At 42.7% G+C, this 14,762-nt stretch overlaps 1 protein-coding gene across 3 annotated transcripts in view; it reads right to left on the bottom strand.

Annotated features, from left to right (window-relative positions):
* The window catches only part of fhdc1 (FH2 domain containing 1), a 106,451-nt gene that overhangs the window by 70,146 nt on the left and 21,543 nt on the right, over positions 1 to 14,762 (bottom strand). For all 3 annotated transcript variants that reach the window (XM_063046494.1, XM_063046495.1, XM_063046496.1), the window contains exon 3: positions 9,923 to 9,984. In XM_063046494.1, the coding sequence (XP_062902564.1) occupies positions 9,923 to 9,984 (62 nt within the window). The remainder of the gene's footprint in view (positions 1 to 9,922; positions 9,985 to 14,762) is intronic.

Here is a 14,762-nt window from a genome sequence, read left to right as displayed (position 1 = left end):
AAGAGAAGGCTGGATATTCAGATAATGCTTTCAGTCTTTATACCATCCTCAAGAATGCATCAACCAATAAATTGTGTATTGAGTCATTATTATATAGATAAGACATTATCTATTGTCTGTCAATTAACTTGTTAGAAAATTTGTGCACAAGGAAGGCCCATAGTGATAAAAATTATTGTTAATCTTTGGGTTCTATTAATTGATGGATGTATACACAGCCGCGTACCTCCTGTAGTAATAAACTGGCCACCAAGTGTAGGTTCATGGTATTCTGCTCCTGTAGCCCATCCACTTCAAGGTTCAATTTGTTGTGCATTTGGAGATACTCTTCTGCATACCACTGTTGTAACTTGTGGTTATTTGAGTTACTGTTGCCTTCTTGTCAGCTTGAGTCAGTCTGCAGTCTGGCCACTCTCCTCTGACCTCTCTCAATAACAAGCAGCTTTCCAACACAGAACTACCGCTAACCAGATGTTCAAGCAACACACATCAAAGTTGCTGGTGAACGCAGCAGGCCAGGCAGCATCTCTAGGAAGAGGTACAGTCGATGTTTCGGGCCGAGACCCTTCGTCAGGACTAACTGAAGGAAGAGTTAGTAAGAGATTTGCAAGTGGGAGGGAGAGGGGGCGATCCAAAATGATAGGAGAAGACTGGAGGGGGAGGGATGGAGTCAAGAGCTGGACAGGTGATTGGCAAAGGGGATATGAGAGGATCATGGGACAGGAGGCGCAGGGAGAAGGAAAAGGGGGAGGGGGGAACCCAGAGGATGGGCAAGGGGTATAGTGGGAGGGACAGAGGGAGAAAAAGGAGAGAGGGAGAAAGAATGTGTGTATATAAATAAATAAATAACAGATGGGGTACGAGGGGGAGGTGGGGCATTAGCGGAAGTTTGAGAAGTCAATGTTCACGCCATCAGGTTGGAGGCTACCCAGACGGAATACAAGATGTTGTTCCTCCAACCTGAGTGTGGCTTCATCTTTACAATAGAGGAGGCCGTGGATAGACATATCAGAATGGGAATGGGGTGTGGAATTAAAATGTGTGGCCACTGGGAGATCCTGCTTTCTCTGGCGGACAGAGCGTAGGTGTTCAGCAAAGCGGTCTCCCAGTCTGCGTCGGGTCTCGCCAATATATAAAAGGCCACATCGGGAGCACCGGACGCAGTATATCACCCCAGCCGACTCACAGCTGAAGTGTTGCCTCACCTGGAAGGACTGTCTGGGGCCCTGAATGGTGGCAAGGGAGGAAGTGTAAGGGCATGTGTAGAACTTGTTCTGCTTACAAGGATAAGTGCCAGGAGGGAGATCAGCGGGGAGGGATGGGGGAGACGAATGGACAAGGGAGTCGCGTAGGGAGCAATCCCTGCGGAAAGCGGGGGGGGGGGAAGGGAAAGACATGCTTAGTGGTGGGATCCTGTTGGAGGTGGCGGAAGTTACGGAGAATAATATGTTGGACCCGGAGGCTGGTGAGGTGGTAGGTGAGGACCAGTGGAACCCTATTCCTAGTGGGGTGGCGGGAGGGTGGAGTGAGAGCAGATGTGCGTGAAATGGGGGAGATGCGTTTGAGAGCAGAGTTGATGGTAGAAGAAGGGAAGCCCCTTTCTTTAAAAAAAGAGGACATCTCCCTCGTCCTGGAATGAAAAGCCTCATCCTGAGAGCAGATGCAGCAGAGCCGGAGGAATTGCAAGAAGGGGATGGCATTTTTGCAAGAGACAGGGTGAGAAGAGGAATTGTCCAGATAGCTGTGAGTGTCAGTAGGCTTATAGTAGACATCAATAGATAAGCTGTCTCCAGAGACAGAAAGATCTAGAAAGGGGAGGGAGGTGTCGGAAATGGACCAGGTAAACTTGAGGGCAGGGTGAAAGTTGGAGGCAAAGTTAATAAAGTCAATGAGCTCAGCATGCATGCAGGAAGCAGCGCCAATGCAGTCATCGGAGTAGCGAAGGAAAAGTGGGGGACAGATACCAGAATAGGTTTGGAACATAGATTGTTCCACAAAGCCAACAAAAAGGCAGGCATAGCTAGGACCCATACGGGTGCCCATAGCTACATCTTTAGTTTGGAGGAAGTGGGAGGAGCCAAAGGAGAAATTATTAAGAGTAAGGACTAATTCCACTAGACGGAGCAGAGTGATGGTAGAGGGGAACTGATTAGATCTGGAATCCAAAAAGAAGCGGAGAGCTTTGAGACTTTCCTGATGGGGGATGGAAGTATATAAGGACTGGACATCCATGGTGAAAATAAAGCGGTGGGGGCCAGGGAACTTAAAATCATCAAAAAGTTTAAGAGCGTGAGAAGTGTCACGAACATAGGTAGGAAGGGATTAAACAAGGGGGAATAAAACCGTGTCGAGGTATGCAGAAACGAGTTCGGTGGGGCAGGAGCAAGCTGAGACAATAGGTCTGCCAGGACAGGCAGGTTTGTGGATCTTGGGTAGGAGGTAGAAACGGGAAGTGCGGGGTGTGGGAACTATAAGGTTGGTAGCAGTGGATGGGAGATCCCCTGAGCGGACAAAGTCGGTGATGGTGTGAGAGAGGACAAAAACTGGATGTTTTTGTTCCTCGCACCATTCGCCGTGCACACTTGAGACTGTTGTACATGGAAACCCCAACAGATCAGCAGTTTCTCACACCACTCCACCTGGCACCAACATTCATTCCACAGTCAAAATCACTTAGATCACATTTCTTCCCCATTCTGAGGTTTGGTCTGAACAACAGCTGAACTTTTTGACTGTGTTTGCATGCTTTTATGAGTTACTGCACCAAGTGACTGGCTGATTAATTATTTGTATTAATGACCAGGTGTAAAGGTGTACCTAATAAACCGGCTATTACAAAGCACTCAAGGAGTGCCTCCGAACCTTTTAAATTTTATAAACTGAAATTCAGTTTGCCATGCAATCCAATATACAATATTCTAACATGCAGGTCTCCTAGATCATCAGCGTAAGTGTTTGCAAATTCCAAGCAAGTCTTGGACCCAGAGTCTTTTGAATCAACAGAATGAGCACCACCATTGCCACAGAACCCACTAGGTTAGCGGTACAAGTGGATCACTCTATTTTTCTGTGACTTCATCCCAGCTGAAGCAGGTTTATATTTTAGCAAACAGGTGGGAAAATCAGTAGTTACCATACAGAGAAGAGACTCAGAGCCAACAGCTATATAAAGCAACATTCTTCTCACCACTGCACTGCAATAACACAAACTAATCAATGGACCTGATGATCTATGGCAACTAATTTAACAACTCCCATAAGTAATCCCTAATAACCTGATAACTAATCAATTTGAGGTAAACTGGAGTAATATTAAAAGGCCAATGGAATTAACAAGTAAGAGATACATATTTTAATGTCCTTTTCAGTCCATGTTTGCTGGTTGACAAGTCAATCATTTTTTTTTAACCCTATTGAGGACAAATGCTGGCTGAGCCTTTGCTAGGTATTTGTGTTTAAAATCAACAAAATATCACAGGTATTTTTAACTCATTTGGAAAAGATGCTTGAGGTGTATTTTTCATCATATGTGCACTGCTTCATCATTTTCTTCTCACCACTGTAGTTCTGGTAAGTGATCCTAGAGACAGAATTAGTAATGGTATATGCGAGATGCAAGCCACTATCTTATTTCCTTCACTTCTACACATCTTTATTCAAAAGTATTACAATAGCAAGTTCACACGATATACTGTTCATGGTTAAAATTTTAATTTTATAAAGCGGTTTGGCCTTTTAACATACATCTATAAAAGGAAAACAAATTCTGCAACAGCACAGATGTTAAGAGGATTGCAAGATTTTGAATACAAGAGGATGTTGGGAGGTAAAAGATGACAAATCATTCACCAGGAAATGACATATTTACTACTGAGAAGCCAAAACCAAACATTACATATTTCTGTGTGGTTATTTATTGCATTTAATTAACCTATGGAGTTATAAAAGCAGCTTGGGAAATGACTCATTAAAAATTTGCAGCGCTAGAAATTGGGCCCTTGAGTCCCATGTTTTTGCTAATAACATTACAGGTAAACCTGGATATTGCCGGTCAGAGCAAGTTAATAACCATTGTTACTACCAGTTTTGATGATATTAAGGGTTGTACTGAAGTCAGCATTGAAGGAAGGAACATGGTCAGTTCATGAAAAACCTCCAGAAGCACCATGACTCACAATTTCCAGAAGCACAATATCAATAATTCAAGAAACAATGTTTATATAGCACCAAATTATTTTTTAAAAGCCTACAAGCTACAGGGTGTGGGGGAATAAATTAGAACCTAAGGGTGACAAATACAAATAGGTGTATGCTTACTTGAAGACAAATTCCTATTCGATTTTGATTTGGGAACTTAGGTCTTATCCTTGTTTGTTCGCCAGGATGTAGGAATTGCTAGTAAGGCCATTACCAATTCATAGATGACCTGGAGACATTAATGGTGAATGGCTGGACTCTCTACTTGGCAATTAAAGGAAGCAATAATCACACCATACATCAACCACTGGACTCTTGTTACTTTCAGGCATGGGCTGTAGCTTCATGTGTTTATTTATATTCCACTCCTCACATCCTCAGGAATGTTGTGAACACAGTAAAGTGGGGTTTGAAATGCCATCTCTGTGGTAAGGCAAGAAGCTCCAGGACACGCTTTTGCCATCGCTAAGATCTTGCCAAGCAAGTGATAACAAGATGATTTCTTTCAGCAAATGGTGAACGGATATAGAGATGCAGGAAAAAGTTTGATAACCCTTTGCAATTACCTGGTTTTCTGCATTAATTACTCATAAAAAAGTGGTCCGATCTTCACCCAAGTCTTAATGATAGAAAAACACAATCTGCCTAAAGTAGTAACACACAAACAATTGTACTTTTCAGGTCTTTTTTAAACACATTGTTTAATCATTCTCAGTTCAGGCTGGAAAGAGTATGTGAACCCTTGTACTTAATATCTGGAGGAACTTCTTTTAGCAGCAATAACCTCCATCAAATGTCTCCTGTAGCTCCTGATTAGACTTACACAATGGCGAGGAGGAATTTTAGACCATTTCTCCATACAAAACTCGTTCAGTTCATTAATATTTCTGGGATACCTTGCATGAACATTCCTCTTCAGGTCATGCCACAGCATCTCAATTGAGTTAAGGTCTGGACTCTGACTTGGCCATTCCAAAACGTGAATTTTCTTCTTTTTAAACCATTCTGTTGTCGATTTACTTTTGTGTTTCAGATCACTGTCTTGTTGCATCATCCAACTTCTATTAAGTTTCAGGTGACACACTGCTACCCTGACATCTCCTGTAAAATGTCTTGATACAATTTTGAATTCATTGTTCACTCGATTGCAAGCTGTCCAGGCCCTGAGGAAGCACAGCAGCCTCAAACCATGATGCTCCTTCCACCATGCTTCACAGCTGGGATGAGGTTCTGGTGTTAGTGTGCAGTGCCCTTTTTCCTCCAAATATAGCAATGTGCATTTCTGGCAAAAAGTTCAATTTTCGTTTCATCAGTCTGCAAAACACTGTCCCAGAAGCATTGTGCAATATCCAGGTGGTCTTTTACAAACTTGAGACATGTAGCAATGCTTTTCTGGGAGAGCAGTGGTGTCCTTCCATAAACCCCATCCTTGTTCAGTGTTTTTCTTATAGTGGACACATGAACAGAGACTTCAGCAAATTCTAGAGATTTCTGCAGGTCTTTTGCTGTTACCCTTTTTCACCTCCTTCAGCATTACCTCTACAAGCCACACCTCCAATCTCATCTCATTGACTGGAAAACCTGACTCTAAATAGACAATGGACAATAGGTGCAGGAGTAGGCCATTCGGCCCTTCGACCCAGCACCGCCATTCACTGTGATCATGGCTGATTATCCACAATCAGTGCCCCGTTCCTGCCTTATCCCCATATCCCTTGACTCCACTATCTTTAAGAGCTCTATCTAACTCTTTCTTGAAAGCATCCAGAGAATCGGCCTCCACAGCCTTCTGAGGCAGAGCATTCCACAGATCCACAACTCTCTGGGTGAAAAAGTTTTTCCTCAACTCCGTTCTAAATGGCCTATTCCTTATTCTTAAACTGTGGCCTCTGGTTCTGGATTCCCCCAACATCGGGAACATGTTTCCTGCCTCTAGCGTGTCCAATCCCTTAATAATCTTGTATGTTTCAATAAGATCCCCTCTCAGTCTTCTAAATTCCAGAGTATACAAGCCCAGTCGCTCCAATCTTTCAACATATGACAGTCCCGCCATCCCTGGAATTAACCTTGTGAACCCATGCTGCATCCCTCAATAGCAAGAATGTCCCTCCTCAAATTTGGAGACCAAAACTGCACACAGTACTCCAGGTGGGGTCTCACCAGGGCCCTGTACAGCTGCAGAAAGACCTCTTTGCTCCTATACTCAACTCCCCTTGTTATGAAGGCCAGCATGCCATTAGCTTTCTTCACTGCCTGCTGTACCTGCATGCTTACTTTCAGTGACTGACAAACAAGGACACCTAGATCTTGTTGTACTTCCCCTTTTCCTAACTTGACACCATTCAGATAGTAATCTGCCTTCCTGTTCTTGCCACCAAAGTGGATAACCTCACATTTATCCACATTAAACTGCACCTGACATACATCTACCCACCCACCCAACCTGTCCAAGTCACCCTGCATTCTCATAACATCCTCCTCACATTTCACACTGCCACCCAGCTCTGTGTCATCTGCAATTTTGCTAATGTTACTTTTAATCCCTTCATCCAAATCATTAATGTATATTGTAAATAGCTGCGGTCCCAGCACCGAGCCTTGTGGTACCCCGCTAGTCACTGCCTGCCATTCTGAAAGGGACCCGCTAATCCCAACTCTTTGTTTCCTGTCTGCCAACCAATTTTCTATCCATGTCAGTACCCTACCCCCAATACCATGTGCTCCAATTTTGCCCACTAATCTCCTATGTGGGACCTTATCAAAGGCTTTCTGAAAGTCCAGGTACACTACATCCACTGGCTCTCCCTTGTCTATTTTCATAGTTACATCGTCAAAAAATTCCAGAAGATTAGTCAAGCATGATTTCCCCTTCGCAAATCCATGCTGACTCGGACCAATCCTGTTACTGCTATCGAAATGTGCTATTTCATCTTTTATAATTGACTCCAGCATCTTCCCCACCACTGATGCATTCTAAAATACAGCTTTTGTAGAAGGTGTTACCCCAAAGGTTCATTATTTTTTTAACCTGGACTGTGATTGTTTAAATGGTGTGCTCGGTATTGATGAGAAATAGTACAATAATTGTTTATCTGGTATTAGTTTAGGCAGATTGTGTTTGTCTATTATTGTGACTTAGATGAGAATCAGACATTTTATGAGCAATTAAAGCAGAAAACCAGGTAATTGCAAAGGGTTTACAAACCTTTCCTTGCAACTGTACCTTAACAATGACAATACAGAAAACTCTTCTGTGCTACATGGAAATTGGAGCTAGAATTTTGCCAGAGGGCGGCTTCGAGCCCATCTGCGCAACAGCTTAATTACTTCCCTTTAATGTCTTTTTGTTTTCCTTTTCAAGGTGGATGGGGTTCTGTCAGAGTCCATGATCTACAGCTGCACTCAAATTGCAGTTCTTTACAGCGGTGATTCTTGCTCCCAGATCTTACCGACCAGCCGTTTCTTGATATCACAAGGATGCGGCTTGGAAGACGCTTGCCTTCAGGGTAAGGCCCTGTGGATGAACTGGATTCTATGCCAGTGTCACCAACTACGGTGTCATAGGAGATACAGAACATTGCTATCAGCAGTTCGGCTGTCTGAGGCCTCTGTACTTGAGCGATTGCTTTCTCTCTTTCGTTGATGGGGGAGTTTGTGAGCTGTTTTGTCTTTTTGGTCTCCCTCGCACTGTGCTGACAGTTCTCTGTCCCTTGTTAGGGAGAAAGAGAGCCTGTTGTATGTCGAATTGTCGGGTGAACAATTAGCTTTTGTTGGACTGCAGATCGTGGCCTCTACTTTAGGGGCTTTGCTATCGCTTGCGTGGTGGGTGGCGGGCACTGATGCTTCCTGCTGAGCTAAGTGGGAGAGGGTTGATGCTTCATTGCTGCTTCTGCATGGGAGAGGGGAGAGGGAGCTTTGGGGTTCCAACATTTTAATGTCATCTATTCTTCGGGTTTCTCTTTTATTTTCATGAATGTCTGCGAAGAGCAAAAATTTCAGGTTGTATACTGTATACATCGAAAGACTGCCACAGGACCTTCTGCAGTCATCCTCGAGAAGTCACTGTTTGAAGTAGCAAGTGAGAGAACAACATCTTGCAAGGCAGGAGCCATTTGAAAACGGCAAATCCCTTCGGGAGTGAGTCACTGAAGTAGCAAGTGAGACAGCGACATCTTGCAGGGTGTGAGCCATTTAGAAACTGCAAGTTTCGTCGAGTGTAAATTTTATTTGGGCCAATAAAAAGAAGGGAGTGTAAGCAGAATGGCCATTGTTTGAGCGAGGCAGTGTTAGAGTGGTTCAGCTTTGCCTCAACAAGCTTGATCAAGAACAAGCTTAGACAAGCACAGGCGCAGGTTCTAAGTAAGTTTTCAGCACATTTTTGTCTGTTAGTATGTAGCTAGTGCATTGAGAATGTGTCCAGAGTTAGTGGCATGTTCCTTGAGTGAGACTTGGGAATTTTGGGAAGTCTCCAGTCTCCCTGATAACTACATCTGCTCAAGGTGCACCAAGCCTCAGCTCCTTAAGAGACCGTGTTAAGGAACTGGAGCTGCAGCTCGATGAGCTTCGGTTCAGATTTTCTCTCACATCCCAAGGACATGCTTTTAAGTTACTGCAAAGTGCCACTAGTGTAGGTGAGGGACAGAAAAATTTGGGTGGAATTGATAAGCGTGTGAGCAACACAATGGGACACTGAGAGATTGGCCAGATGGCTTCCATAAGCAAACTTGAAAAAACATGAGATTACCTCTTTGGCTAACCATATGGTTTATTTTAAGGAACATCTTACAAGAGAGAAATGGAGAAGAAGAGATTACAGGAAAAAAATTACAGAACTTGTAAGATGCCAGTACTGTGGAAGCACAGGTCTTTGAGGACTGCAAGGTTAGAGCAGACTGCAGACATAGGGGTGAGGCCTTGGATGACGTTGAACACAAGGATGAGAATTACAGCTTGAAGCCTTTACTGAACCAGCAACTAATGTGGCTCCAAACATACTCAGGTAAATAGGAGTTGAGAGTTAGAGAGGGAGTGCCAAACAACATTATCGGCCTGTGTTCAAACAAGAACACAACTCCAGTGCTCTTCGGGCCCGGTTGTTTGCTTGCTTGTCGATGAGGAATAAATAGATGGCATGGTTTAATGTAGAAGATAGACTTCCAAGATAATAACTAACTGAACATGAGGCTGAAGATGACCAGGGTTTGGGGAATGGTAACTCGAGCTACATTGAGAGCTCCAGGAAGCAAAGATAGCAACATAGATCATTTGACTGGGTTTAGCACGGAGATTGAATTTAACTGATATGACTGAAAAGCATAATGTATCCCAATGCTACTACAGTAGAAAGTCATTGATGACAGGGAACACTTCTGATGCCTTTCACACAATGCTAAGTGTTGACCTTTAATTTTAGTTCCAGGCAGTAAATGTTGCTCTGAGGCATTAGGTTATTAAGCTTCAACAATATTGCTCTAGTTTTGGAAAATGATCCCCTAAAACTAACTCAAACGGTATGTTAGTATGTGTCCAGTGTGGCATTAAAATTACTAGTAAAAGCAAAAGATTACTTTCTCTAATATACACCTCCTAAAGTTGAAGCAATATAATTAGTCTGTTCTACACCAGCACTTCATGGCAGACACAGAATAGCAAGATTTCAAGCTTTGCCTGAGTTTATCGTACAGGGGAAAATACAACAAATGTCAGTGGCTCAGAAGTATCGTACCTTTTGAATTGCTTCAGAAATATTCCAATGTTCATGCTTCTTTTCGCATCCAGAATATTGATCTGCGATAACAGGAATAAAACAACTCAGAACAGAAACAACTGAAATTGTGCCAGAATTCTATTAACCATTGGGTTCAATTAAACAATTATGATATACTGTATTAAGCCACAGCACTTGAAATAGATTGTTACAGTGTGCATAGTGCCAACTAAAACTATGTGCCGAATGTAGTGGAAAATTATGGCCAAGGTATATCACAAATGATGACACAAAACTTCAAGTAAGGCAGTGCACGGTTGAAAAGAAGGATTTCTTTCTGACATGTGCCTTTTAAAATCTCATTTGGCATTTACACAAATTTTGTACTGTCAATTTATTGTCCTACCCATTTTGAATTTCCTCATTTCCCAATGATAAGAAACCAAGTTAACAAATTTTACAACACACGCCGGTGATAATAATTCTGAAATAAGGTGTAAAGATATTCTTCCACAAATTATTTCAACATTTAATATTTTTTCTTCATCTGCTCTTCAAATCTCTCATCTTGTGGCATTTAGCCAGTCAATATAATGCTTTTATAACTTCCCCACTCTTACCCCGTCTGCAACCGTCCATCAGTTAGCTAACTGACTCCTTTCTTATCCCAACTGAGCTACCTAATCTTAAATGTTCACTCCATTCAAAAGGCAACGAACATTCAGATCGGAACAAGGTGAATTTCTCGGAGCAACACATTTTCTATAAAATCAATATACACTTCTGTCAAATTAAGCTAAGTGCTCTTAACCAACGTTGGCAGTAGCAAACTAAAGGGATGCATTTCTTGGCGGGGTGATGATCGCCACCTCCTGATGAGCATGACTACCTCGGGCACACAGTATTAGACCACCTTGTTAAGCCGGCTCGCTCAAGAGTACAATGTAATAACCATTTTACTCGTCTCCCTTTGTCTAAAAACTATGCACTGAGTGCGCAAATTGCAAAGTTGAAAAGAAGAATGAATGTTCACAATGTCATAACCCACCATTTTTTTTTCTGGAACCATGTTTAGTCTCTAAGCTCTATTGCTGGCCCACTTCATCCTTTCCTCTGGCATTGTTATTGCTTGTGCAAACTACAGTTTGCAGCTCTTCCCTCAACGGCGTTCTACCCCTTCGTGGTCTCTTTTCACACTTACATTTGTTTACTCCTGCTCTCCCCGCCCTGCAGCTCCAGCACGTTACAGACGACAAGTAATCAGCTTCTGGGACAAGACTATAAATACTGGAATAGCATCATGCCTGTTCAAAGCCAGCCAATGCAGGTCATTGGGGAGAAATGTAGAGGGAAGCAGTTTTAATTACCTGACCACCCAATGGTCTTTTCTTACTCTTCAGCAATAAACGTTCAGAGTCAGTTCCCACGTCATGCCGGAATGGCAGCTGAATTTCAAACTCAGCATCTGGATGGTCATACTGATTTTAGAAATCAGATTCATCAGAATCTGATAGTAGAAGCTAGATTCAATGGTCCAGTATTGCCCTATTGCTTTTACTGGCTAATTATTGTGACGTTATCATGAGATTGGAGTAACAGTAATCATACTGTTCCACCTCCTGATTTTAAAGTGATTATCTTTAATGACCAGGAAACCAAGAGCACCACAAGTTAGACTAATTGTACCTCTCCTCATCTTCCCAGTTCTCTGGCTGACCCAGTCACTCCAGTATACCAGAATCATTTTTAACGAGCTAAAATGCTGGCAGGTTTTGGAATTCTACATTGCTTTAGCCAAGTTATTATTCAGGAAAAAGAACGCAGCCTACAAATCACAATCTTGGGTCACTAACTTCATATTAATGTTATTAAAATACCATTAAATTTTATTGCTATAGTATCGATTTTGCAATTTTTTCCTTGGCACATCTGTATAACATCTTGAGAAACTCTTACATTGGGAGTATATTGTTTCACTAAAACCGCACGTTTAATCTATCTTAAAATTAAAAGGTTTACAAAATTCACCATCTAAAATATCTTTAAAAAACCTGTGCTTTTAAACATTTGAATAGATTTACATTTCATTTCGGAATGGTTGAGGAGAGTAAAGAGGATGAATAAATATAACCTGCAGATCTGTACTTAAATGTGCTGTAAACTATGCTTATAATTTGTATGAATATTCTTTTAGATGGTAGAAATCAGATAGATTGGTTAAAGGTTGCAATATTGCTTTTAGTGGCTAAATATTGTGACGTTATCAAGAGAATGGGGCAACAGTATTGAAGGAGGAAGAGAAGGAATGAAAAGAGCACCAGTTTATGGTCAAGAAAAATCCTTTTAAAGCCTGAGATGTGGAAGTTCAGCTAAATTTATCAGCAGAACTTCATTATCTGCAGTGTCTCCCACCAAGCAGAATGACCAGCAGGACAGTCTGTGACACAAGATTACAGCCGAAAGCACTGGGTTTCAGTAAAGAGTGGAGGGGTGGACAGCAAAGCAGATCCCAGCAGAGAAACCAGAATCAGATATATTACAACTGACTTCAAACCTGCTATTTTACAGCGGCAGCACGGTGCAAAGGCATAAAATAGTATAATGCACTGGGCTTATGGACCATTCAAAACTCTGGTGGCGGAGGGAAAGAAGCATTTCTGAATTATGGAGAACGGGTCTTCAGGTTCCTTGCTGTACTTCCTCCCCAGGGCTGGCAGCAGGAGTGTGTGTCCTGATGGTGAGGATCCTTAGTGTTGGATGCCACCTTCTTGAGGCACTGCCTCTTGGAGATGTTGTCAGTGGCTGTGATGAAGCTGGCTGAGTCTATAATCCTCTGAAGCCCCCACACCAGGCTGTGATACAACCAGTCTGAATGCTCTCAACCATAAGCTGTTAGAGTCTTTGGTGACATACTGTACCAAATCTCCTCAAACTCCTGAAGTAGAGTCATTGGCATGCTTTCTTCATAATTGCATTAATCTATTGAGCCAAGGATAGACCCTACAAGATGCTGACACCCAGGAACTTGAAGTTGCTCACCCCATCCACCACTGATCCCCCCCCACCCCAATGAGAACAATACGTGTGGGTTCTCCCGAATTTCCCTTCCCAAGGTCCACAGTCAATCTCCTGGCCTTGCTGTCACTGAGTGTGAGGTCTTTGTTGCAACATTAATCAACCAGCAAATCGATCTCACTCGTCATCATCTGAGATTCTATAACAACAGTGGTGTCATGGGCAAACTTAGATGGCATTTAAACTGTGCTTAGCCACAAGAGTGCAAACTAAAGCAAAGCAGTCAGCCAAGCACACAACTGTGCTGATTACCAGCAAAGAGGAGATGTCAGTACTGATCCACATTGACCGTGGTTCCCAATGAAGAGGTCATGGATCCAGTTGCAGAGGGAGGTACAAAGGCCCAAGTTTTGAAGCTTTGTCATCAGTACTAAGCTGTAATTGATAAACAGCAGGCTGATGTATGGTCTGCAGCTGTCTATGTGCTTCAAAGCAGAGTGGAGAGGCACTGAGGTCACATCTGCTGGAGAACAGTTGTCGCAGCAGACAAACTGCAGCAGGTCCACGTCCTTGCTCAGGCAGGAGTTAATTCCTGCCTTGTGCTACTGGGCAAGAGTTGTCAGGGTAACTAACCCTGCTCCTAAGGGCAGAATACCTGGAGTCACAGATTTAAAGAAATCTTGATATCAGGATAGCAAGGACAGGCTACAGCAATGAAATTTAAATCACGTTCTGAAATCCACAGATGTGTAAAGTGTTAGGTCACAATTGGATTTCACCAAAACCTGAGTCTTTGTTGATCACTATGATTGGACTGCACCCTCTACTCTCTCTTTGCATCCATGCCAACCACTATTATCAACTGATAAGTCAGTCAGCCGTGTCCCTCTAGATACATAGCTGAACAGCTGGTTATGGGTATTCCAAAGGGCTTGTTGCTAGAAACTTGGGGAGAGGGTACACAAATTTAAAACAAAAAACATCTGTCCCTTAGAATGTTAATTATCATTTTCCTATGAATAATTTAAACATTTGTCATTTTATAATTGTGTCAGCACATTATTCAAGTTCAATAGTTCAAAGAGAACAAGTTAATGTAAAACAACACACAAAATGATGGAAGAAAGGAGCAGACAAGAGGAATTCTGCAGATGCTGGAAATTCAAGCAACACACATCAAAGTTGCTGGTGAACGCAGCAGGCCAGGCAGCATCTCTAGGTAAAGGTACAGTCAACGTTTCAGGAGTCCTGACGAAGGGTCTCGGCCTGAAACGTCGACTGTACCTCTTCCTAGAGATGCTGCCTGGCCTGCTGCGTTCACCAGCAACCTTGAAGAAAGGAGCAGGTCAGACGGCATCTATGGAAAAGAGTAAACAGTCAACATTTTGGGCTGAGGCCCTTCTTCAGGACTGAGAAGGAAGGGGGAAAATGCCAGAATAAAAAGGTGGGAGGAAGAGAAGGAGGCTAGCTGGAAGGTGATAGGTGAAATCAGGTGGCTGGGAAAGACCACGGGCTGGAGAAGAAAGATAGGAGAGGAGAGAGGAGAAAGGGAAGGAGGAGGGTCCCAGGGGAAAGTAATAGGCAGGTAGGAAGTGAAAAGTCAGGATGGGGAATAGAGGAACTGGGGCGGGTAAATTTGTTCACCAGGAAAAGAAGTCACAGTTACTAACCATTTGTTTTTGCAAATTCTATACAAATGCTCACATTTTATTAAATGATTTTGAAAATGACAAAAGAAGAAACTGACATTTACACAAAATAGAAAATGCTACACTCAGATCAAGCAGCATCTGTAATACAAAAAAGTAATTTCAGACCTACTGAATGTTTGTTTTTTTAATCC

Source organism: Mobula hypostoma, chromosome 4, assembly GCF_963921235.1.
Source record: "Mobula hypostoma chromosome 4, sMobHyp1.1, whole genome shotgun sequence".
NCBI classification, from domain to species: domain Eukaryota; kingdom Metazoa; phylum Chordata; class Chondrichthyes; order Myliobatiformes; family Myliobatidae; genus Mobula; species Mobula hypostoma.
This window is presented reverse-complemented; position numbering and strand designations above follow the sequence as displayed.